The sequence below is a fragment of the Cynara cardunculus genome, unplaced genomic scaffold (genome assembly GCF_001531365.2).
Source record: "Cynara cardunculus var. scolymus isolate 2C unplaced genomic scaffold, CcrdV1 Un_Scaffold_1086, whole genome shotgun sequence".
NCBI lineage: Eukaryota > Viridiplantae > Streptophyta > Magnoliopsida > Asterales > Asteraceae > Cynara > Cynara cardunculus.
Window position 1 is genome coordinate 11,133 of NW_020200678.1, and position 27,112 is coordinate 38,244.

The 27,112-nt window shown below is 34.6% G+C and overlaps 2 protein-coding genes and 1 pseudogene across 3 annotated transcripts; 2 read left to right on the forward strand and 1 right to left on the reverse strand.

The window, feature by feature from the left end:
- The first annotated feature begins 892 nt into the window (after positions 1 to 892).
- LOC112502225 lies at positions 893 to 8,199 on the forward strand (annotated as a pseudogene).
- Positions 8,200 to 14,556: 6,357 nt separating this feature from the next.
- LOC112502226 (protein DMR6-LIKE OXYGENASE 2-like) lies at positions 14,557 to 16,695 on the forward strand (the record flags this gene model as incomplete). The annotated part of the gene is made up of 4 exons (XM_025106079.1): positions 14,557 to 14,784; positions 14,875 to 15,113; positions 15,573 to 15,900; positions 16,260 to 16,695. Coding segments are annotated over 4 exons (1,047 nt in total), but the record flags the coding sequence as incomplete, so codon positions are not given.
- Positions 16,696 to 17,322: 627 nt separating this feature from the next.
- On the reverse strand, positions 17,323 to 23,659 carry LOC112502224. 2 transcript variants are annotated; one of them, XM_025106077.1, is made up of 6 exons: positions 23,498 to 23,659; positions 23,061 to 23,389; positions 22,413 to 22,516; positions 21,988 to 22,164; positions 19,217 to 20,970; positions 17,323 to 17,664 (listed from the first exon to the last, which is right to left on the reverse strand). In XM_025106077.1, the coding sequence occupies exons 2-6, from the start codon at positions 23,273 to 23,275 to the stop codon at positions 17,524 to 17,526; spliced, it is 2,391 nt and encodes a 796-aa protein (XP_024961845.1). In that variant the 5' UTR covers positions 23,276 to 23,389; positions 23,498 to 23,659; the 3' UTR covers positions 17,323 to 17,523. The 2 variants fall into 2 exon arrangements, with proteins under 2 accessions (XP_024961845.1, XP_024961844.1); XM_025106076.1 differs by having other exon boundaries at positions 23,061 to 23,659.
- Positions 23,660 to 27,112: the final 3,453 nt, after the last annotated feature.

The following is a 27,112-nucleotide window of genomic DNA, read 5'->3' on the forward strand; positions in this document are numbered from 1 at the left end:
GGTGCATTGTATTTAATTTCAGTTCACTATGTAAACAACTCTGCTTGTACTCCTTTCTTTTATTGAATTTATCGCGGATGATGGATTCAATTTGTATGAATTTGCAAATTATTGAGGTGTTGTGGATCAGGACAAGAAAGTTATCATTTTTCATCTTAAATTTTTTAACTTTCGGGTTAAATATTTAAAAGTTTTATAAAGGTTTTTGTTAGTTTCATCTATCTAACTCAATTATTTTCTGAATAGTTGATTATTAATAATTTTTATGATGATTTTAAGTTGAAAATTATTAGTTCAAATCGCAGAGGGAGAGAAGAATTGTGATTAGAGGTGGGTCTCTGCCAATCTTACTGGATTTCCCAACGGATTTCTTCTTCCACTTCTATATCTCCAATCTCTCTTTCTCTCTCTGTATATCTATATCTATATCCATATCTATGTATCTATTGCGTGTGTAGTCATAAATCTTGATCAACATTTAATATTGGATGTTGCTGTGAGTAAACCCAGTTTAAGTTTTTGGGTTATTTGTATCTCTGTAATAAATCCCCTCTCTGTGCACGCTTTCCCGATTTAGCTAAATGCTTAGTAGTTCCATGACATGACACATTTCTGCAAACTTGTTCCTTTGTGGGTTCTAGAAAAAGGTTTCAATAATTAAAAATTGTTCTTTGGATTTTTCCTCAAGAACCCATCATTTGTTTATAGATAGAAATATATGTACTTTTTCAGGGTTCAGGGTTCTTCGTCTTTCTTTAGCTCAACTCTAGAAGATCTTTCAACAAATTTTGTGAATTTAGGATCTGGGTCTCAATTATCCATAGATTTTGGGTTTCTTTTGAGTGTTTGCTTTATGAATTTGGGAGTGAATTGAATTTCTTCAAGTCTCAAAATGTCATCTTGTTTAAGAGGAAGAACTTATGGATTTGATCTTGACAACACTCGTTAAATCCTCATCTACAACAACAACAACTACTACTACTACTACTACTAGTAGAACTTCACATTCATCTTCAACTCTCTCGGAATCAAGCAATTCATTAGTGGCCGTCTCGACTCGAAAGCCTCGAACACCCAGAAAAAGACCCAATCAAACTTACAGAAGCAGCCCATCTTCTCTCAACAGCTTGTCCCACCATTTTCTCAACTAAAAATGATAATAAGCACTCCAAATTACCCAAAAAACACAATTATTTCTTCAACGAACCACCCGAGTTGCTTTTACCCTTTCCTGGAACCGAAGGGTCAATTAAGGTGAAACCCGGTTCTTCAATTGAACCAGAAGGCAGGAATCAGGGGAGATTGAATTTGGTGGGAGTTGGAATTGTAGTTCCAATTCGAAGTCAATGGAAATGAGTGAAGGATATCAAGATGATTTTGATACAGAGTCGATGCTTGATGAGGACGTTGAGGAGGGGATCGATGGTATCATGGGGAAATCCATATCTATTATGGGAAATGATGAAATTTTGAGTGAAAAAATTATGTTTCGATTACAATTACAATTACAATTACAACACTTGTTATGGGTATCTGATGGGGCTCGGATTTGGGGGGAATTTGGAGTTCAATTTCGGAATCGGATTGAGAAATGGAGTGAGGGCATTGAGAAATGTAGATGAAGGGAATTGGTGGAGTTTTCCGGCCGTCAAGGTGATGAATATATCGCCACTGGTTTCAACAAAATCCAAGAACGCTCCACTGAAAAGAAGAAGGAAGTAGACGAATTGATGAAGTTGGAGCCGGAAATGGGGAATCCGATTCTCTGAGAGGAGAGTTCAGGTGTTGAAAAAGGACCTCGATTATTATTGAAGTTGAATTACGACAAAGTTTTGAAAGCGTGGTCGGATAAGGGGTCGCCACTGCCGGAAGAAATGTCGGGGCCGGAGTCTCAAGGAAGCAATGTTCATGTAAGTGGTTTCTCTTCTAATTCTCCCGCCAAAAATTGGTTGTAAACTTGACTACTTTTCTAGATTAATTTGTCATAGGAACCGTGCTTTAATCACATCATTTGGCTTAATTAATTTAACAGCTTCAATATGTTTTTTAGGTTCTCGCCTGAACCTTCCCCTACCGCCGTCACTATATATAAGGGTCGGTTCATATGAAAAGTATAAAAAAACTTGATAACCATAGAAATTTGTATATTCATTGACATATACACTAACGAATTTCATCTGAGTATATGTGCATATATACTTGCATGCATGTATAGTACTAATTGACGAATACATATTTTGATATTGTATATGCATCAATGAATATATAAATTCTCATAATTCTTAAAAATTTGTAGTTCACACATGAATCGCCCCTATGTATTTAAATTGAAAAAAACAAAAATGTTAAAAACCCATAATAACGAATTTCATTTGTGAAACAAAATAAGTCCATGAATTTCATATATAAAACATACACTCACTTAGACCATCTTGAGTCCTTGGCTAAATGGCTAAAATGAAACTCACTAAATCATTGAAAATGATTGAGATTGGTTATTACTCTTCTTAACAAATTCGTAGTTTTCATTTGAATTTCTCTTGTATACATATACACATATGTTTATATATATATATATATAGATATAGGGCCTAATCAAATGACAACTGATTAGTTTGTGGTAACTGTGAGGTCCAATCTCAACCACAAATCAAGTGATAAATTAGAAATTTAATAATTATGATAGTTTGAGTTAAAATTATAGTTAGAGGACATATTAGGTATTTTTTTAAAAACTCCTCTCTTCTCTCTCCTCTCTCCTCTCTCCTCTCTCCTCTCTCATCTCTTCTCTCTCCATTCTCCAGCCTCCGGTGAAATCGGTATCATAATATATCATAATGGGTATCACATTGTGTATCTTTGTTTTTAAGGTTTGAGTTGGTATCATAGTTGGTATCACAATGGTATCACATTGTGTATCTTTGTGATTACTTGGTACTTGCCGGATTAATGTTCACCGGAGGCCGGAGATTGGAGGTCGGAGAGATGAGAGAGGAGAGAGGAGAGAGTAGTTTTTTAAAATACCTAAAATGTCCTCTAATTATAATTTTAACTCAAATTACCATAATTATTAATTTCCTAATTTATCCGTTGAATTGTGGTTGAGATTGGATCTTACAGTTACCACAAACTAAGCAGTTCTCCCTTGAATGGGCCATATATATATATATATATGTATATATATATATGTATATATATTTGGGATCATGTGAGACCAAAGGTTTTTCGTGAGACCCGTAAGATCAATTTTCTACCCTTGGATTAGATCTACAATCTGACAATTTGAAGATTCATAAATGCCACGAGACTTCTCAATAATCACAAAATTATCACCGTGCAACTTTAGGTCATTAAATCATTAGCTTATAATGTTGATCAATAAACATAAATTGATCTTACGGGTCTAACGAAAAACCCTTGGTCTCACGTGAACCCAACCCTATATATATATATATATATATATATGTATATATATAGAGAGAGAGAGAGAGAGAGAGAGAGAGTTGGGATCATATGAGACTAAGGGTTTTTCGTGAGACCCGTAAAACCAATTCTCAACCCTTGGATTTAGATCTACAATCTAAACATTCATAATCACAAAATTGTCACGAGACTTCTCAATAATCACAAAATTGTCACCGCGTAACTTTAGACCATTATACAAATGCAATGTTTGCATTTGAAACAAACTATATATATATATATATATATATATATATAAAAAGTTAAGCTAAATTATAACAGTCTTTTTTATTCATATTTAATGTATCATTTGACAGACAAGATTGGCTCAAATAGACTTATCTATACTATATTATAAAGCATTTGACAAAAACTCTTAAAAACCACTTTTTATGCGTAAAGTATTGTTTATTAATGTATATTACTTAGAACTCAAGATTGCAAGTAGATTGTGTGTAAGTACAACTTATTAAAGCTCCATATCTGAATTCATGTAACTAACTGCGGATAAACATAATCAAATATAGGATAAACATATTATTTTAAATATAAAAAACCTAAAATATAATTAGGATAATCATTGAGTTCTAACAGAATATTTAATTATTATCTATTAAAAAATTTATATTACTAAACTAAAAATAAATTATTTTGTTATTAAACTTAAATTAAATTATAATAAAAATTAAATTAAAGAAACTACATAAAAATGAGAACTTTTAAATAGTTGATTTGATATTAACATTGATATATATTTTTTTAATTTTTATGATATCTTCAAATTTATATTTTATTCAAAAATAAAATCATTAATGTTTTCTTAAAAACACATAAAATCGTATTATAACATCGACAAAAACAAATAATAAAATAAAACATTAAAATCGAGATGTGTCTCGCTACATTGCACGAGTACTCTTATAATTCTCATGAAATGGTGGGTTGAGAGAAGCTAGTGTAATTTGTTACAAGGAAAAAAGGCGTACCACACTCTTTTCCAAAAAGATCACGTATCAAGTTAGAAAAGTAAATGCCGATAGACGGCCTAGATCCAAGCAGGGCCGGCCCTGGCCACGTGCAGCCCGTGCGGTCGCACAGGGCATCAAAGCCTAAAGGGGCATCAAGTTGTCATTTATTACTAGTTTTGGGTTTAATAATTTGGTAATTGAGCAACTGAGCTTTAACTATAAAAACAGGCTCAAGGCCTAGTAGTGATGAATACTGAATGCACATCGTTGGAAAAAGTTGGAAAGTTGGAAAAGTTTTTGTTTGTATAAGTTGGAAAAGTTTTTGTTTGAGAGTTTTTTCACAAACGTAAGGAGCGTTTTTTTTAGTTGAAAGGGACATGTTTGGAAAATTTTTTTGGCTTTCTATATAAAGCTCCTCAAAGTTTATTGGATAAGTCGCTTTCTATATCATTAAGCCACTACGAAACAATCATGCATAGTTGAGCGAATAAGCTGTTAGATCCATTAAACTTATTAAGTTGCTAACAGATAGGCCCTTAGCCTTTAGTCATTAGACCTGTAACTTTTGAGTTTTTTACTTTTTGCATACTATGACAATAACTTGGATGTAATTTACTATCTTAGTTAAACTAATTATGGTTTTTCTTGTCTTTTAAGTCCCATATATTGAAATAAAGTTTCTATTTTGCTAATTTTAATTTGGAAAAGGTAAAACTGGAAAAGAAGGAAGCATGATCTTAATCCAGGATTTATTATTTATATTTTGTATTCGGGGTTTTGGTTTCTATGTTCTTCTCATTGTATTTTTTATTATTATAATTAATAAAAATCAACATGAGGATGAGATACTTTGTTTGAATAGGTTCTAAATTCTTTAAAAAATCGCATGTTTCGTTGTTTCATTGACTTAAAAAATAGGGTTAGGGGCATATTTTATTATTTTCGCACAGGGCATAAAAAATCTTAGGACCGGCCGTGGATCCAAGGTGCAATTTCTCATCCTTTCATCTAATCTAATTAATCTTTTTGGGATCATGGGATGCATAATTAACAATTTAATTCAAAATAAAATTTGTAATTTTTTAACGATAAATGTGAGTCCACAATATGATCAATCTTCATATATCTTCATGAATTCAATGTCAATCTTTATGAATATTCAAGAACACTTAAAGGAGAGTTGAGAGAAAAAGTCAACAAGTCAAAGTATATTCAATCTCTCAATTGAACTTATGTTTTACAATGAAGCTCTCCTGATACCTAATAACACTAAAGGACAAAGCTTATATAGGGTCAAACTAAGAACCCTTCGAGTCAAAATATGACTAACAAAGTCAAACACGTTTTGATACTATTATAGATAATTATAAACTTTCAAGACGAATACAATTTAACACTAAAATTCAGTCCTAACATTCTCTCCCTTTGTATTCAGGTTTGAAAGAATTTATGCGCTTTGAATCTTGTTTGAACTTTGTCACTTTAAGCACTTTATGACTTCTTGAAATCTTCAAAAAGAAACTTCAAACAATCTCAGCTTTATGATCTTCAGACGATCTTTTGTTGAGAAAATGTTCCAATATTCTTCCCCTCGAATGAAGAACAAAAACGATCTTCTCATTTGACAATGAAGAACAATATCAGCAACAATCTTCAAGACATGATCTTCAAAGAATCTCTTTAGATAACAAATTACTAACATTCTCCCCATAAATGAAGTTCTTCAGATAAAGTTCACAAACATTCTCCCCCGAAATTAAACATTATCTTTGTTGAGATATCTCTATCAGTAAACTTTTGTAAAGATGAAATCTTTACATTCAACATCTCTCAAACAATGTATCACAGAAATTATCTTCAGTCACACTCTTTTGAGTCTTTTGTCGATTCTCAATCTTTATCTCATACTCCCATTTGATGTTACTCCCCCTTGATTTTTATATCATACTCCCATTATATCATTCAGAATTGATCATTTCATTCGTTATTTCATACTCCCCCTTATGATGAAATGAGAATCATTAGCATCATACATCAGAATGAATGAAATTCAGCTAGAACCGTCAATTCATAAAATTGTAAGCAGATCTTTTCAAATCTATTTGTATAATCTTTTCAAATTAAGAGGATGGGGAAATAGCAACCAAATTCAACTTATGAAATTGTTATCAATCTTATAAAAAGATTGGTCTGTGAATATAACAGATATATTCAGTATAACGAATGTACTTCATATATGAGACTTTTTAAGGTTCATCTCACCAGGACTTTCATTCAATCATCGATAACTTAATAATAGCATATCTATGAATGTTTCGGCAAAATAACATATAAATTACAAAATCTGTGTAGTGTAGAAAAATAAAGCAACATATGCTTTTGTTTATGCTCAAAAAGATAAATCATGTGGACTACACAAATTTATCTGACTCAATATGTGATCAAAAAGACTTGAAAGGGGGGGACATATATCCTTCTTTTTCAATATCAACTTTCTCCGGATGAGAAATTAATAGATTGTGAGCTGCGTGCCCCAAGTGTTATTGAAACACTTACCTGTTAAGAGATAAATGAGTAACTGGTGGGGTTGTGATAAGAATTGGCTCAGGCTTTGCCTTTTTTAATATTAGTCTCGAAAGAATTGAGAACTAATAGATTATGTAGTATGTCCGGCATTTTGAAGTTTTATAAGGATTCTGTTTATTCTTTTGATCCTCACACAACTCTCATAAATTCTTTTGTCTCACAACAACTATCCCTCTCATTTTTCATTTTAAGCTCTGCACACAAACCCATTGTGTATTTAATGCTCACTCAGATATTGCTATCCTCATGGTTAGGTCTGTCGGTTCTGACATTCCATTGATGTATTTATGTAAAGCACTAAATCCCTCCTAAAATAACAATATGCTCAGTTTATCACAAACAATTGATCAAAATTATTATTGCTATAAAGCACAATGATCAGATAAAATTTATCAAGATATGTAGCTTTGAAGTACAATCAATTAAGGATTGATACGCAAAATCAGATTATCAGTACGTGAGAGAAATGAATGAAGATCTGTAAGTACGAGTTTACAGATTCAAATATTCAAAAAATAACGGATGTATATCAATCAAAGTAAAAAAAATATCGGAAAAACAACCTTTGATTACAAACGAGTGTATTATCACCAAAAATGATTATTATTTAAGAGACGTGATAATAACGGTTTGAAGAATAGCTGAAACATGTATTGGAATTATGTTCGATGAGAAATTACGCAACTAAAATCTCAGGAAATACCTGCTCAGAAAATGTACTCGTTCCAGAAAACAGTTTACTTTCCGAAAAACATTTATAAAAATATATGGAGACTCCCCCTAGGAAATAGATTTGAGTAATATTTTAGTTCAACTCAAAATAATAATAAAAATTGGAAACATTTTAGCACGGGTCCTGAACTGAATTGTTCAGAAGCCATTATCGTTAAAGCACGGGTCCTAAACTGAATGTTTAGAAACCTCAATCGTTTAAGCACGAGTTTTGAACTGATTTATTCAGAAGCCTCTTTTGGACAATATACAAACTCCCCCTGCATTAGTGCATCATAAGCATGAAATTTTGATCAGCACAGTAATGACACACCTGAAAAATCAGATTAAACAGATTTTGGTACCCAAACGAACTTGGGTTCTTCTTTCTTAGCAGGTTGTGGGATGTTGTAACTGCCAAACCATCTATTTTTATTAGATGTTTTCTTTTTTTGCACTTTTAACAGGTTGATCATATATGCAATAGGATCTATACCAGTTATTATTATCATACATGTTATTACTCTTCCAGCTCTTCTGATATCTGTTGTCTCCAATCCACTTGTTGTATCTCCTCCTGTTCACAAAATCAGTGGTTTTGCATGTGGAGCACATGATCCTTCTATTGCTAAGATTTATTAGATCATTAGTAGATCTCACAACACAAGGAAGAACATTGTTAGTAACAATAGAGTTACGAGACGAAACAGATTCAGCTTTATTTACCCAAACACTTTTAACTTTAGAAGAATAATTGGGTGATCCGATGACATACCCTTGATAATATTGATTAGAAGAACGATAATAGTTCTTAGAAACATTTGATTTAGGGCTGCTTGAATAACTGTTAGATTTAGAACAGTCATAAAAGTTGTTAAGCTGGTTTTACACTATGAAGGAGAACCAGTTGAGCTTTGAGCACTTGAAAAATCTTTTACTTTCTTTAAAAGCTGGTCTCTTTCATCAGCAACTAAATCATACTTCTCTTTAAGTTCAATTCTCATTTTCAGTTCAGTTTCAAGTTCTGTCTTAAGATCAGACAATTTTTGTGTAGTATCTAGAAGCTTACCTTCTAACTCCTTCTTAAGCTTCTCAAACATCTTCTTTTCTTTATCAAACTCTCGTCTCTCTTCATCTGAGCTGCTCTTTTCATTCTCAGAAGCAATGTCGAGGCATTTTTTCTTTTATGCAAGCTCTTTAGCAATTGTTGCATATTTCTTAGCAATATTTCTCTTTTCAAGAGCAAACAGCTTCTTCTCTTCATCCAAAATTTTCTGCTTTTGAGCAATGCAGTCAGATAGTTCAAGATTCATGCTCAGGCATTCTTCTGTAATTTCTTTCTTTTCTTTATCAATCTTGGCACGTTCCAAGATGATTAGTTGCTCAAAATCAGAAGTTTGATTTAAAAGCATTTTGGCATTTTATTCCAGCGAGTTGATCTTATTATCAAAAGATATTCTCTCAGAATTAAATCTTTTCTCTAATTTAAACATTCTCTTCTTCTCTTTTTCAAAAACTATTCTTTCAACTTCTAAAACTTTTTTCTGTTCTAGTTCCAATAATTTACTTATATCAACCAAACCACTCTCAGACCTACGAAATTTCTCTGTGAAGTCCTCAGTCTCTGTATGTTTCCTTTCTGGAGAGTTCCTCTCAGTTTGCAGTTCAGTTTCAGATTTATGAAGTTTATTGACTAAATCTTGTTTTATCTTATTGTAACTGCTTATCTCATCATCTAACTATTTTCTTGCTGCATCCAAGGTTTTCTCAAGTTCGCTAATCTCATGTGAGAAACCTTCTTCAGAATTTTCTCTCTTTGCAGATCTTTAATAAATTTCTTATCTGCATGATTTTCATCAAACATGTTTATGTATTTGTCTTGATAATCTTTTACGCTCTTTTCCAACTTAGAAATCTTAACTCTCAGTTCTTTATTCTCCTTCTCAAGAAAAGCCGTCATTTCAAAATTTCAAGATTGATCAAAGAATCTTATGCAATGAACGAAATCAGTCAAAGAAATCAAAAACCAATAAAAAATTTCAGATAAAATCAGTAAGCTAAAAAATCTCAGAAAAACTCAAAAAACTGTTCAAAAAATAAGAAAATCAGCGAAAACAGTTAAAAATCAGTAAAAAGGGTCAAAAACTGTTGAAAGCAGTTAAAAACAGTCAAAAACAGTTAAAATTGATCAAAAACAGTTTACACGACACAAAACAGATCGAAAATCTCAAAACAGTTCAAAACAATTCAAAAACAGTTCAAATTCTCAAAAATCAGTTAATTTAAAGAAAAACAGGTAAAACAAAGTGGTAAACGAGGATGATATCAAGGTAAAAAAGTGACTGAGGTAGAGAATAATATGATCAAAAGGGTATCTGAGAAACACTAATTGCTGGCCGAGAAGACTAGCTCGGACACGGGTATTGCACGATGTAGCCAAATCTTTACAAAGCTATGTGCAAGGATGAAACAGATCACGACCAAAAATGATAATCGAGAAATGAAAATCACTTGGCCGAGGAGTCACACAATTGCTTGGCCGAGTCACACAATCCGAATGAGGCTGCTATGCGATTTACACTTCAACAATTCTCAAAACCGGATGCAACTACATCCGATTTACACTACAAATTTACAAACCGGACATCTTGAGAGATTTAAAAACAAATACGGACAAGGCTTTGTACGATTTAGCCAAGTCCGGGTGAAACAGCTGGATGCGAGCAAACAACTTTGGTCGAAGAAGCTCAAATACGGACACAGCCTTGTCCGAGGAAGGCATGCTAGAAAGAGAACTTGTGACCAAGACGGTATCCAGGGAGCCTAATCCGGACGGCTCTTTGTCCGGGGTTGTCCAATAGTTGAAAAATGTGACTAAGTAAATGATCGATGAACAAATCCGAACACGGGGATTAAGCGATAATGACCGGTTTGTGACTAAGAGTTATCAAGGAAACCTAAATCGGGTGAACCCTTGTGCGAGATAAAGTCGAATACTGTCAGGATGTTGAGCGATGACCTTGAAATCCGGATAAACTATGTGCGAGGTAAAACTTGAATCTGACAGGCTGTGCGATACAGATGGAACTCAGACAAGATGGTGTCCGATTTATGTGAAAATCGGTCAAGGTAGGCAGCGATTTAAGTAAAATCGGACAGTGTGATGAAAAGGATAGCCAAATCCGGTTAGGCCTGTGACCGATTTTAACTAACACCGATTGATCCTTTGAACGATTTAGCCAAGTACGGACAGAGTTATGTTCGGATTACAATGTAAACAAAACACCAAACTCCTTGTGCGATGAACTTGAATACGAATGAGACAGCAGGAGGTGTAGGTTAAGTATAGTTAGTGAGGTGTGAGATTTAGGCCAAGTTCAATCAAATACGGATGAGGTGTTATGCTTGAGCAATGAACTATGGCAGAGTTAGACTAAAGGGGCTGGGCGATTTTAGACCAAAAAAAATACCAAGTATGAAATCTGCCAAAACAACAAACGATTAAGAATGAAATTCAATCAAAACACAACACCACCACCACCACAAAAAAAGACTCAACTTTTTAACACCATTTTGGATCAAAAATTGACTTTTTGAAAACTTTTTAAGAACACAAAAAAAAAAAAATTAAAATCCACAAATTGAGCAAATCTTGAAAACCGATGATCAAAACACAAAAACTTGTGAATAACAAAGATTTACGATCCAAAAACGCACACTTTGATCACGCTTTTAACACCAAAACACAAAGATTTGAAATTTTTTCGGATCAAACTGTTAAGAATATGAACATAAGATGAACACGATAAACTCTAGAAAATTTCCTACAAAAAATTCTTCAAATCAGTGATTTCTTCTCGTGATTTCTTTGCATAACTTGTTCTGATACCAATTGTGAGTCTACAATATGATCAATCTTCATGTATCTTCATGAATTTCAATGGCATTCTTCATGAATATTCAAGAACACTTGAAGGAGAGTTGAGAGGAAAAGTCAACAAGTCAAAGTATATTCAATCTCTCAATTGAAAGTATGTTTTACAATGAAGCTCTCCTCACACCCAATAACACTAAAGGACAAAACTTATATAGGGTCTGCTAGTCAAAGTCAATATGATTAACAAAGTCAAATACACTATCTATATTATTATAGACTATAAATTTTCAAGACGAATACAATTTAACATTAAAATTCAGTCCTAACAACAAAAGATAACTAAGCTACAAAAATTGACAAACTCGCATGCAACAATGATTATGACCAACTAAACTAAACAAAAATAGTATAAATGTCCAATAATAAGTGTTGAAGTAGCACGACAATGTCTTATTGTTGCAGTTTCCACATATAATATCTATTTTCTACATATCATCGAATTCTCTCTCTTTTTCCCCTATAATTAAGGGGTTGTTTACTAACTTACTACTTATTATCGGGTAACTATCGGATAAGAATCCTTACTCGATTTGAGATAATAGTCTTTAGCAACAACCTTACCAGTTCATTTTGCTTATCGAGAAAGACACTTATACCATGCTATTTTGATGACCCATAATATTATCCAGTTTGGGTTAGTAAAATTTCGAATAAAATCCTTTGGTTTGCTGCAACCTTTTTCATTAGAACTTCTTTCATCCTCGATTTACTTACCATCAATTTACGATTCTTTACCAAAGGGCCTTCGGCCTAGTGGTATCGTAACCTTTGGCTTCCTAGGAGTTTATTTGTTGCATTTGCCGTATATAAATATTATATACTTTTAAAAAAATTACGATTCTTTAATTGCATTTCATTGGTTTGATATAATCTTTCAAACTATTTCCAACAACAGTTGTGAGAATGTGGAACTACCCATTAGATTATTCCCCTATAAAGTCGTTAAGAAGAGAATAGAGATTCTATCATATATGAAGAAGAAATAGAAGTCTAATCGATGTGGGATTCGAATACCTCTTAAAAAGAAACTAGATGTCCATAAATTATCTAAGAGTATAGAAAGGGGGCTAAACAAGTACCGCTTATCCACAAATGTTAGAATCCCTAAAATGGTAAACTTTTGCTTCTTTATAACATTATTGGATTCATTTGTTGTTTTTGCAGGGGAGATTTGTTAGAATACCAAGTTCTCCCACTTGTGAGGAGGAGACATAAGCAACTACACTATTACACCCTGTATTTTGTTGTTTGTGCTATTAGGCCCCTTCACTTTTTTCTTTTTACATTCTAATCCCTTTATTTCTTTCTTTTGGTATACCAATTGGGTAGTGTTATTGAGTTGAGGAATGCATAGGATAGGAAGGGAAGTGAGAACTCAAACAATTTTGCTATCAGTATTCAATCATATCTTTTATTTTTTTATGTAATTCATCTTAATCAGTTATTTGTTGTTGATATTGAATTTTTGTATTTATAAAGATGTTTCTTTTTACTTAGTCTTGTAATAAGTATTTATATTTACTTTTAGCAACAAAACAAATAATCTACGTCTTTCATTTTTATTAGAAATTTTTATACAATAACTGCTAAAGAGGTTGTATTGTTAAAAAGAATACTTGTGTTTTGACTCGGATAAAAATATTTTTTAGTTTGACCTACGCTTTTGATCAACTCATCAAAGCTTCAGCGTTAAACCCAACCTTAACTCTAACCTTGTTGCGACACTATTTTAATGATGCATTAACCATGTCATCAAAACATCAATTTGCAACGTTTCAATTTTTGACATACCTTATTCTTAATGGTTGTAACTACCATCCATACATCAATATCGTATTTAACAAAATGTTGAGACATTAAGTGCATCTCTAAGTGTATGGTACAAGTCGTACACTTAGTTATTATTGCAAAAATCAAGGAATACAATGGACTATGATTAACAATATCATGCTTGGACTAAAAATAAGCAAACGATGGAATACCGCAAAATGTATCTAATAAAAGAAACGTTTTAGTAATTGGTACATGTTTTGTTAAATCCACCAAATTCTATCTTCTTTTTCTACATCATAGTATCTATCAAGAGTTTCCATAGAACGAAGTACGATTTCGGAATTTTCGTTCTACAACATATTTTTAACAACACAACTTATATTGCATGTATAGAAGTCTTATTTCAAACGACAAATAGAAACATGAACTCATGAGTAGTTTAGTAAACATATATTGGCATTTACCGGGTATAGACATTTGGACCTTGTAAACAACTTTATTTTATCATTTTGCTGACTGAGAATATTACCGGATAACTGAACTGACGATGGTAACTCTTATCCTACCAAAACATTTATTTACTGATAAAAATTGATGGTATCTATCAAAAACATTGCTATGTTACTTTGATTAGTGAGAATCATGCCGCACAACTTATTTGACAATTCAGGTGAGGTGGAGCCTGTATAGTTTTACCTAAAAGAAACCAGATGCCAACTTTCTCTAATGAAAACCTAACATCATCCTTTTTAACTTTTCGTTTCCTGAATATCGTTTTTTCAGATGTTTATTTTTAATAATCGGGGTTTCAAGATGATGTAGTATAAATCTTTAACCATCAAAATAAACGAGATTGAGAACACTTCTAAGGCATTCTTCTTGAAAAATAATATAATCATTGAAGTCACTATTTTTTTCGAAAAATAATATTTAAATGAAAGTAGAAAGAAGGTCTTTTTCTACATAAACACAAATTATCATGGATAGAAAATAATAAGCCTTAGAAAACAACCAACTACATAAACAAGTGGTAATTAAATGTCGTGATCACAACATTGTCAACGAAACCAAACAAAACAATGCAAGCACGCTAGAAAATGAAGTCTCTAACCTCGCTCAAGAACACATATATTTGTGTATCCTTTTAGCTTGAATTTTACAAAGAATTTTCCCTCCCTACTTGATCTCGAACCAATGGCTTTAAATAGTGAGCCGACTTCCGTGGATCTGCTACAAGATTCGACGCCCGTCATTGACTACTCCTTACTTACCATAGGCACTGCTGATGACCGTTCTAAGGTTGTCCATGATCTTGGGAAAGCCTGTCAAGACTGGGGTTGTTTCATGGTATGTATGTGTAAACATTTCATTTTCGATCCTTTTACGGTTTATGGCCCATGATTTGCCTTTTGTGTTTTGTGTTTCGGGTTATGTAAGCTGGTGAATCACGGGATACCGGAGACTCTCATCCACGAGATGATGAATGCATCAAATGAGTTTTTCAATATGACAAAAGAAGAAAAGGTCGAATTTGCAGCCCTTGGAGTTTTAGATCCCATCAGATGCAGCACCGGGTTCAATCCTGTCAACAAATATAAAGACTCGTTGTGGAGAGAGTATCTTCGGCTCATCGTTCATCCCGAGTTTCATTGTCCTTATAAACCTCCGGGTTTCAGGTACACTCTTTCACAAGGAAACAACCGCTCCATGGGGTTGTTTACCATAAGCGCTTATCGAGTTAAAGTCACCACCCTCACTTATCTTACCGGTTAAAATTCCCGGTCATCAAAATAGCATAGTATAAGTGTCACTCGTATTGTACGCCTAATTGGGCAAAAGTCACCACCCTCACTTACTGTGTAAGATTCTCGGTTAACAAAAATGACACGGTAAGATTGTTTGTAAGATTATCATCTCTTATCAGGTAAACATCTCTTACCCGGTAAGAGACTATATGTTTTGTTCAATCGGTAAGAAGTGGCAAGTGTTTAGTAAACAAACCCCTAAGTCTATCCCTTGCAGTAGAGGTCAGGTTTGCATACATCTTACTCCCCAGACCCCAAAGACCACATTTTCATGTGAGATATACTGGTTTCTTTTGGTTTATTTTTTACTGGATCTATGGATTGCACCAGTGAACTTGCATCGTACTATGTCAAAAGGACAAGAACAGTAGCGATGGAATTGGTGAAAGGAGTGTCAGAGAGTTTAGGGTTTGAAGCATCGTACATGTACGAAGAACTGAACTTGGACTCGGGATTTCAATTGTTAGCGATCAACTACTATCCCTCTCTAGCAGAGTTTGATACTCCACGAGGGTTGATGCCGCATACAGACCACGGACTACTGACTCTGCTCTACGAAAACGGTGTTCCAGGTCTTGAAGTTCTTCTTAATGGGAAATGGGTGAGTATGAGTGATGTTCCAAACGCGTTCTTGGTGCTCAATTCGGATCATCTCGAGGTAATTAAGTTGGAACTAAGTATGTGTTTGGTATGCCAGACGGGACAATACAAAACTTGTCACGTTTGACAAAAACATTATACTGGTACACGATTTTGAGTGGGACAAAGATGCATTTTGTCTGTCCCACTAAAATAGGTTGAACAAAAATATGGTAGATGTAACAAGATGGATAAACTACTAAAGTACTCATATCAAATTAAATCCCAAAAACCTATCAACTTTTTTACTCGCCTACCTCTTTCTTATTCGTCCCGTCCAAATCTAGTCTCGTCTGTATACCAAGCACACCCTAAATGAACACGACATTGTTTCTTGAGAAAGACTACGATAATTTGACAATAAAAATATTTTGACAGATTTTTAGCAACGGAAAATACAAGAGTAAGTTGCATCGAACTGTGGTGAAGGATGAACGCAAAAGGATCACACTTGTGAACCCCAACGGCCCATCACTTGACACCATCGTTGGTCCGTCATCAAGGCTTGTAGATGGTGAAAACAATCTCCCTGGCTATCTTCCGATGAAATATAGCGAATATCTGGAGTTGCAGACTAAACTTACGATGGCGGGAAAGCATGCCTTTGATAAAGTTCGACTTCACATTTAGTAACGGCATAAAGAGCAACGACTTATATGATGCAATTGTTTGCTTTTCTTCTCTGTTGTTCACTTGTTTGTATCATAGTTTCTAAATTTCAACCGATCCTAATTGAATGTTCTTCAAACGTAATAAATGTTCAACAAAAGAACGTGAAGTGGTGTTCACTTAAAACACCATGCCATTGGAGCAAGCGTATGCTTTTTAGGTGCATTTGGTAGCACGGCAGATTGGACAAGTCAAAACAAAAACTTATTGTCCCACGTGTGGCGCAAGAATTAGACCGGAATGGAGAGGATCAAGTGGGACAAAAATATAATCTTTTGTCCTACCAAAAACAAGGGAGATGGAAAAAATACTAAGCTAATCATGTGAAACTAAAACCTCAAACCTTCCATAATTATTTCACCACTTTGCCTCGCTGTCGCCATAAACGCACCCTTACCGAATGGAACGTCGCTTACGACCAAACCCTCCAAAATTATTGAAATCCTGAAAGATGGTGATACTGAAGATGGATATAATTTTCATCTTTATGAGTCGGCCATGGCCAGAAACCAAATCAGAGTCGAATGTACACCTAGAGTTGGTGTTTTTACACCAACACGTGGGTTCGACGAAAGTGATGTGTGCAACATGACAGGATAGGGTTACGGTTTGGGAAGGAGTTTAACTAAAACAGTCTCTACCTCTTAGGGTAAAAAGGAATTCCTCCATATATCCTAACCCCAGATCCTACTTCGGAGATTGTTTGAGTGGTTTAATCTAAACTGTGTTTGGAACTTGATAACCTGTTGAGAATTTATCTTTCTGAAAATATGATAAAAGTATGACCAATCAATTTTCTCGATTAATATGATACAAGTATATTTACATTTACATATCAACCTTTGTGAGGAAAAATTTTGTAACCTAAACTACGAGGGAGGCCATGACAAAACGAAGAAACTCGTTTATTAGAGCACTCTCAAAAATCATAATCACAATATATATGTATACGATATGTAAAGAAGAAATCACCTCACATTTCTGATAAAAGGTTGCTAATCTTACGAAGCTCTTTGAGAGCTGCCATGGCTGTAATCTGTCCTCGGCCTACCAAAGCAATTTTTGCTACAGGTTCTGTTTGAGCTTTTTGTTGCTCGAGAACAGATTCAATCACCTGTAATACAAGAGGAATTCGAGAACAAAACCATATTAGAAGACAACATCAAACGATAAAACAATCTTGACCTGCTTACACTATAACAACATCAAACGATAAAAAAGTCTGGATGTTCCAATAGACTTCTTTATAGGACTTAAGTTTATAGACCCAAACACTTGTGTCATGTAAAGACGTTACAGTAAGTTGATATGAACCATTTGGACGTCCTAACAAGTTTTTAGGACAATTTTGAAATAAGGAGTCCTATATTAGTCTTTTTATGTCATTATTTGAGAACACATCTTATAAAAACAAATGTCTAATAAAAATATTTGTACATATGACACTTTTCAATGGTGTCTTAATAAAAAAAAAAACTAATATAACATCTATTTCAAAAGTGTCCTAAAAACTTCATTTCATCCTATTGTAACTAGGGCTGTAAACGAACCGAACGTTCAGCGAACCGTTCGTGAACCGTTCGGCGGGAATTTCGTTTATGTTCGTTTATTTAATTAATGAACGAACATGAACAATTTTTTGTGTTCGTTTAGTTAAACGAACGAACATGAACAAGAGTCTCGTTCGTTCATTTACCGTTCGTTTACGTTCGTTCATTTATCGTTCGTTTACGTTCGTTTATGTTCGTTTATGTTCGTTCGTTTACGTTCGTTTATGTTCGTTTATGTTCGTTTATATATTAAATTTAATATACAATTTTTTATTTATTTACTTTGAATTCAAGTAATATATATTTATGTTCGTTTAGCCCGTTCGTTTATGTTCGTTTAGCCCGTTCGTTCGTTTACGTTTGTTTAGCATGTTAACGAACGAACATAAACGAACACGAACACACCTTATTTCTAACGAACAAACACGAACACAAAGATTTTCGTTCGTTTACCGTTCGTGTTCGTTCGTTTGTTCGGTTAAGTTAAACGAACGAACATGAACAAGCCTCCGTTCGTGTTCGTTCGGTTCGTTTACAGCCCTAATTGTAACACCTTTATATGAAATGCATAATTGTTTGGTCCTATAAACTCTTTCGCAGTGTCTGTGAAGGTGACAGACTCTCTTTGTTCAGTCATATGTTGGTCCAGAGAACAAGTTGGCTTCCTTAAGTCCATTGTTCTGAGGTAGCTCAGTGGTAGAACGGTAGGCTGTTAACCGACTGGTCATAAATTCAAATCCTAGTTGGGGAGAGTGTTATGAATCAAACTATCAATCTATGAACAAACAGATCACAGAAGGCAAATGAGTCGGCTCTAAATTGAAAGGTAAACAAGGAATTAGTAGCATTCGAGAGGTTAGCACTCTCCCAAAGTGATACTCACTAATTTTCTCGATACCCCCTTCTACACCCTTCCCCTACCTTTTATACTACTTACCACCCAGATTATTCTAGAATATCTAAACATGATGATGAGCTTGGGCCTTGTAAATCCATGCATGACAGAGAGTTTAGAGTTTAGCCTATAAAGTAGTCTATTAGGACATCTAAACATCTTTGGCGTCCTATAAAGCCAATTATGTTGTAGTGTTAACATTAAATGGAAGTATGTAATACCTCAATATGTTCTAGCATGGAACGAGCAACATCTTTCAAAGATGACATATTATTCTGATCAACAGCTTCAGGTTTGCTGGTCCCATCTGTTGTAGAAGAAGATGGCACCGCGTTTTTCTGATTACATTCAGTAACGGGTGAAATAGAAGACTCAGATGTACATACACCTTTCTCCGCTGATCCCTCGGGCCCGGTTTTTGCAAACATCCATAACCACTGAAACTTCCCGGCTAGAAGTCTTCTCTCTCTCAAATTTGTCACCGCCCTTTCTTTAGTACAATCATTCTGCACCTCCTTAAACAACATATCTTCGGGGGGATCCGAGACTGGTAAAGGTGAAGCAACTTCTTCAGTAGCACTATACAGAGCTGCTGGGTGGTTCCCGATAACTGAAGAATTGGATGCCACACTGCTTCTTTCGGTCTCATTCCCATGATCATTATTAATAGCAAAGCATCTTGGGCTTACAGGGTCAGAGAAAATGGATGAATTCTCTTCACTGCCTCCATTTACGCTTGAAAACCGCACTTTAGAGTCATCTTCACTTGCTAATTTCTCATCTATTTCTGAGCCCAGTTGATGGGCTAGATCATCCAGCAAGTTTTTCCTAATGGGTGATCTTGAACGGTCCACAATTTTGTGATTTACCTTTGAAAGGAGACAGGCAGATTCAGTCCTTGATAAACGCATCTTCACTTTCTCTGACCAACCCTTAATGCGGTTTTGAACTAGTTTTTGTGGGGTAGCTTGCCTTCGTTGTTCTTCTTCTTTGGTCAAGACCCTCCACTTTTCTTCCCAATAGCTCTCTGGCACCAAACTGCGCGGACTTCCAGGAGCAACGAGATCAGACGAAAGACTTTGACCTCTAACCCCCACTGGTTTCGAGTTAATAGCATCAATTGCAAGAGTCATCAAGGATTTAGCTTTCTTGATCAGTTTCGCAAGACTGACATCTTCTGGAAAGTTCAGCAATCTTTGAAGGCAGGAAGTAGCATTCTCGGTTGCAAGAACTGAAGATCGCAAATAGAGTATCATTGAAACAGCAAGTGCTGAAATGAAGGCTCCTCTTGACGATTTCAAGACCCCATAGCTGACTTCGGATTCATGTTCAGAACCTCCACTTAATCTACTGTTATCAAGCGCAAAAATTTCATCCCAGATGACTAAGAGGTCCTCGAGGGCAAACTCACGTCCGAAAAGAACCCTTAACCAGCGAAGAGCAAAGTACTGTGGTTCAACTCCAAGCTCAACAAGATGCGTGTATAAAGATAAATCAACTATAGAGAGCAAGTGGTACAAAGCAGACGATGCTTCTAATACAGGGGGTAATCCGTTTTGTGGTCCGTTCAAAGGAGAATGTGAGAAAAAATTTGCCATCGCAACCGCACCACCATCTCCGTTCATCAAAGCATCAAACATAGAATAAGCATCGTGTTCCATAAATTTCTCGGATAAAACGATACCCAATTCCCCCTCTGCCCCATATGCATCGCTAAACAAAATAATGGTTTGTATCTTAGGATCCAGTTCGTTAAGGTAATTATCCTTAACCTGGTCCTTCTGGTTTTTAATAGCATCTTCCATATGTGGAGAACCTTTTTCCAAATCAGATTTATAAGCAGAGTCGGTTTCATTAAATGATAGACCATCAAAATTGTCAGTGAAGTAATCTTGGTATTGTTTTCGCACTTCAGAAAGACGCTCTAAATCAGCCTGGAGAACATATAGAAGTGGAGCCAGAAGCTCATGCATCCCTGCAAAGTAAACAAGAGACAAATCATCCAACAAAACCTGACTAGAACACATTATGATTCACTCTGAAGCCACAAAAATCCATTTTGAACAAATTTGTTCGTAAAACACATTCCTTTTAACTTAGAGGTAATTTTTAGAGGTTGTGGCAAATAAGTTAATATACACAACATTCTTAAAACATAATTAAAATTCTTTATGACATAAAAATAATAAGCATACAGATACAAACCCACATCAAAATTAGCAATATGATATTATGTATAATGTGCAGACTTAATTTTTCTTTTTACCAAGTTCCAAATCTATGTGTTAATCTTTCTTCCAACACTGCCATCACGCTCTCCCCCCCCCCCCCCCCTCTTTTCTTAAGGTAAACAAGAAAAAAAAAAACATTTACATAAGAAGTCAACTTTGAGACTCTTCCGAATCTGAAAACGTCTTAAACAAAATCTCAACGTATGAAAAACTTATCTTGTTGAAGAGATTAGAGCGCAAATTGTACACACAATGAATGAACAAACGGACACCAAATGCATCTATGATCAACTCCAAAGAAGGCACTACATCAGACTAGAGAGAGAGAGACAGGTGAATTATTTTCCTACAGGAGAGAGAACTGCACAAATTAGTGCAGTCTAATGGACTAAATTCATGAATGTGCTAGCGTATATATAAACAAACAATCCATCATTTACAAATAAAAAGATCAGAAATTAGTATCGGCCACACAATGTGGGGATAATAGCAACAAGTTCTATTTTCATTGTCAGCAAAACACAACCAAAACTCATTTTATTTCACAACTTATGACATGGTGTGCTTTCTATTTTTTATGTTTAAATGATTCAAATATGTTTCTAAGCCAAGTTGTAACGGTATCCTCCCATCAACAGCATGCATTTTTGGCTTTTTGCATTATAGCCATGCATATTCCTAAATGATTAAACCTGACTAACCTTCTATCATAACTAGTTTAATAGAGGAAAGAGACGATTCAAATCAAAAGAATACATTACCTTGCCGGTAGCCATAGTTTGGATGTCTAATACACCAAAGCAACAAAATCCGTCTCAACATGCCTTGGCACCCAGGCGTCTGGAAGTAGCTACCATGTTCAGGATACAAGCGTGACAAGTCCTGGTCAACCATTTTCTCTAACTCAGCTTTATGAAAAAAACGGCCCCACATGCTATCTGCATTACATTATTGCACGATCAAGTACTAGAAAATAATCAGAAGCCAGGTGATGAATGAGGCAGTTCTTGCTTCATTATTCAAGATTTCAGGGTTTGCTTATATTGCAATCTTTGTAAATGCGAAAATTGGGTGAAGCCCACCAAATAATCTAATTACTGGTCAAACTCTAAGTATAGTTCTGAAGTTCCAAAAAATAGAAACACAATGTCAATGATCTGCATAAAAGGTAAAGAAATATATATACCAGGGTTTTGCGATAGCGGATTGTCCATGACAAGATCAGGAAAATTGCTTCCATCCTTGGGAATATGAGGATTGATTAGGAGCCTCCTCCTTAAAGCAGCATAGCTTGAAATACAACATTTAATTTCAAGTAAGATATTTTAAGATCAAATATTACTCCTAAAAATCATAAAACCAGAGAAAGATGCTGGATAACTAAGAGAACATCAAGCCTAACTAGCTTCAGAAACTTGGAGATTATACAACATTGCCTGAAACCCTACAAAACCCTACTACTGAATCTTGCCAAACTCTGTATAAATCAAGAAAATAAAAAATTCCTTTACAAAATGATAAAGCAGAGATAACCTGGTTCATCTAAAGTAAAATAAACCCCAACATCCATCAATCCTGACGCCAATAACAAATGAAATAACTACAGACCTCGCCAACAAAATCCAGGAAAATATAGAACGTAATAAAAGATTAAAAGCAACAAATCAAAGTTATCATATTTAACCGGATATAAAAACCACAGGCATCAGTTGGAAAACTAAAACATGAATAAGCAATTAAACATGAATATTCTCTATAACTTAAAACTTAAATTCGAGACAAATTGATTGGCAGGGGATAATCGAACACAAAGGTGTAGGGAGAGAATCAATACCTTCTACGGCAATTGGCTGTCACACGACGAAGATCATTGACGGAAGAAGAGGAAGAAGAAGGCAAAATCCCCAAATCTATACGCCATTGAACCCCTCTTAGGTCCCCAAAACGGCGACACTTCTCCAAATCAGCTCTCTCTGGTGACAACTCTCCCGACGATGACGATTCCGGTAATGTCTTCTTCGCCGGCTCGATCGGAGCCGCAGGTGACATAATTCAGTATGTCCCAAAACAAATTTCACAAAACCCTCGAAATCAGAATCAACACCCACAATCCCCAATTCGCTAAACCATATCACAATGTTCGAGAGATTTGAACAGAAAAAACTGTCGGATGTGTATAGAGAAATAATATAATGTACAATTACCAGATACGTTTAAATGAAGAACAAACCAGGTCAAATATTCCAAATTTATAGAGAAAGACTTACGTACACGTTATCAATCGTTAGGGTTTGTGAAGATTTCGTGATGAACAATAAAAGAGATGTGATCGATGTGAGAGGAAAATCCAAAAACACATAGTTATATACAGAATTTGTATCCAAATGTTCAGAAAGAAAAACAAGAATGGAGAATTACCAGATGGAAAATTGGGAATTGTGGGTGATTTTTAATTTTTCGATTTGACTGCAAGAACATTTGAGAAGATGAAGTGGTGAGATGGAGCCTCGAGGGCACTAGAAAAGAATGATTCGGATATTCTGATCATTTCACCTCATTTTTATTTTGGACACCAACTTTCACTTAATTCCTATTTTAGGAAATCAATCTTTAAAATAATTATTTTAAAGAACCAATTTGTACCTGATTCTTATTTTAGAGAACCAACTTACAAAATAATTATAAAAAAATAACTAAAATTCGTTTTTTTCAAAAATTAATGCAATAAAATCTAWTTTTCATTTCAAATCTTTTTTTTTAATTCAGATATCAAATTGAAGATTTTTTCGGAAAAAATCCAAATTACCATGATAAAAATTGTTTTTTACTAATACAATAAAAAATCAATTTAATAGAAAAAAATTAATTGATACAATAAAAAATAAATATTAAATATCACATTCAAGATTTTTATATCTAACCAATCTATGTCAATATTAAAGTTTAAATCAAATTTGGCAAATCCAACCAAATGTTTTGATAGAGTCCCTTAAATTACATGTTACATGTTCAACAGATCAACCAGACCCTTAAATAAACATAAAGTTTGATAGAGACCCTTAAATGACGATTTTAAAAGTTGGTTCCCCAAAATAGGAATCAGTTGAAAATTGGTTCTATTTTGGTGTAATTTTCCCATTTTTCTATAATTTTTTTACAAGTTGATTCCCCAAAATAGGAATCAAGTGCAAGTTGGTTCCCCAAAATGACGATTTTGAAAGTTGGTTCCCCAAAATGACGATTTTGAAAGTTGGTTCCCCAAAATAGGAATCAGGTCCAAGTTGGTTCCCCAAAATGACGATTTTGAAAGTTGGTTCCCCAAAATAGGAATCAGGTGAAAATTGGTTCCATTTTAGTGCAATTTTCACTTAATACAAAGAGTAAAGTACAATTTTGGTCCTTATGGTTTACATCCAACTATAACGTTTCTAAACTTTATTAAATACAGAAACGCTAACTATGGGTTACATTTAGTGTTTCATCTAGTTAATTATGTTAAAAAGAAAATGTTAAGGGATTGTTTGTTTTTTGAAAAAAAATCACTTAATACCTCTTAACTCTGAATCAGTTAGACGTTTTTGTTTTCAAACCTTTTTTTTAAGTAAGAGCTGAAAAGCGTTTATTTTGTGATAACTAGGTTCTAGTTATCACCTGAGGTAATTGTTATGTGATTACCTGATTACGTGATTACATGAATATTTGATTAATTGTTATAATTAATCATCTCGGTACATGCTTACATGAAGTTAATATGTGAGTGTGTGTTTATTTTTCCATGCATGGAAGGTATATTTATGTTATGCATGAAAAGATATGAAGTGAATGCATGTGTGGGTACATGTGTTTATATGTTATGTATGTATGCATGCGATGTGTGTGCGTGTGCATGAGATGTGTGTGTATGCATGAAATTATATGCATGCATGAGGGTTGTGTAACCGTCTTTCCATATGTGGAAAGGTATAAATAGAAGGGAAAAGATGAAAGGCAAAGTTTTCTTCCCACTTTTGAAAAGAAAATTGAGAGAAAAAGTCTTCTATAGATTCTGACTGATAGCTGAAGTTGGATTCGTAATTTGTTATTCATCTTCAAACCTCTGAAATTTGCATAAGGTGAGTGTTTATTAAAAACAGTCTTTGAATATGATTTGATTACTAGTTTTATATCTATGAAGTGATGATGTATATTTTGAATATGTTATATTTGTTCATGTTGGAACTTCAGTGTCCGGATGGGGTTATCCGGACAAGTAATGTCCGAAGAATGACCTTACTGGCCAAAGTCTTAACCGGTGAAGGGTATAGGGTGTTGTTAGTATTGATCGGATTAGAAAGTATCCGGACACTATGTTGTCCGGATTAAGGGAAGTCCAACTGTTGAAGTTTGTACCCGGACGTAGTGTTGTCCGATGAGGACTTGTCCGGTCATCTTTTGATTTATGGAAATTTTACCTAGACATTAGGCTATCCGGTTAAATTATGTGTTTGTGTTAGCCGGAGAAGGATGTCTGGATAGGCGACTTCGACCTAACAATTATGTTGTCCGGATAGAGTGACCGGCTGTCTTATCCGGACATGTGTTGGCCGGATGAGCTTGTTCGGACACAAGCTGTCCGTACAACTTAATTGTTTAATTTAAGTTTTTGATAGTGGGAATTCTCACAATTAACTTTTATTTGGGTTTAAATTTGTTATTGTAAAAAGGGGTATTTTATATCTTTTGAAATGGAAAAAAAATAACGTTTCTACCAGACTTGATAAAGTAAGTATGTTTTGGTCAGAAATTGTATTTTGGAAATGTTTTTAATAGACGTGGTGACGTAAGTCTGTTCTAAAATGAAACTTTGTTTTAAGAGGTAGTTCCCGCAGATAGGGGTGCTCAAGAACCCGATGAACCCAATGAACCCGACCAACCCAACCCGAATTAAAAAAAAAAAACCCAACCCGAGGTAACCCGATGCATGATCGATAAAAAAATTAGTCAACCCGACCTTATTGGGTTGGAATTGGGTCAGGCCCAAAAAAACCCGACCAACCCGACAACCCGATGAACCCGACCTTAACTTTAGTTTTGAATTGTAGATGACAATCATGACATGACCAACCTCAACGTCAAGAAAGCGAAAACATCGGGGTTGGAAACGTCTAAAACTATTGTTATTGATTGATGTATTATCATTTGGTTTAAACATTTTTATTGTAATATCTAAATATTTGATGAACTTGCATATTATCTTGAATGGTCGGTCGTATTTCAAAAGAAAGTTTTCTTTATTTTTATGTGATTTTACATTGTTTAAACACAACCCGATCAACCCGAACGGGTTGGGTTGGGTTGGGTTGAACTTTTGTTTGGGTTGGGTTGAGTTGAAAATTTTCAAACCGCTAACATTGGGTTGGGTTGTTAAAACGGCTCCAAACCGATCAACCCGTGCCGTGAGCACCCCTACCCGCAGACGTTGTGACATTTGTCTGTTCTGGCTTGGAACTGGGTGTTGGGTACTTCCAAACATGGTGACATTTGTCTGTTCTGGAAAGTAACCCTGTTTTAAAGAAGAAATTGAAGGGTTTTCTAGCCCTATAGGAATATACAAACATACATGTGGCAGCGGAAATAAACACACGAAAATTCCTATGGCAAGCATTCACTCTAAACCCTATAAAGGATGCTAGCCTAATGATTATAAGCAACACAACAATAAAAGAAAGGGAATAAGAATGACCTTTAATAGTCTAGCTGTCTTCTTTACTCGAGCCAATTGAAGGACTTGAAGATCCTCGCACACCGAGATGCAAGTGTCCAAAGTAGAACACCTCAAGTGGTTCACACCCAATGAACCCTCAAAGATTAAACTAGGAACTCTTGATTTAGCCTTCTAATAAGATA

Excerpts from the sequence above, each read along its gene's own strand:
- LOC112502224 (XM_025106077.1), bottom strand. The coding sequence starts at position 23,275 with ATGTCACCTGCGGCTCCGATCGAGCCGGCGAAGAAGACATTACCGGAA. Across the intron at positions 22,517-23,060 it reads ACAGCCAATTGCCGTAGAAG|CTATGCTGCTTTAAGGAGGA; the intron begins GTATTGATTCTC and ends TTGTATTTCAAG. Across the intron at positions 20,971-21,987 it reads AAACTATGGCTACCGGCAAG|GGATGCATGAGCTTCTGGCT; the intron begins GTAATGTATTCT and ends TTTACTTTGCAG.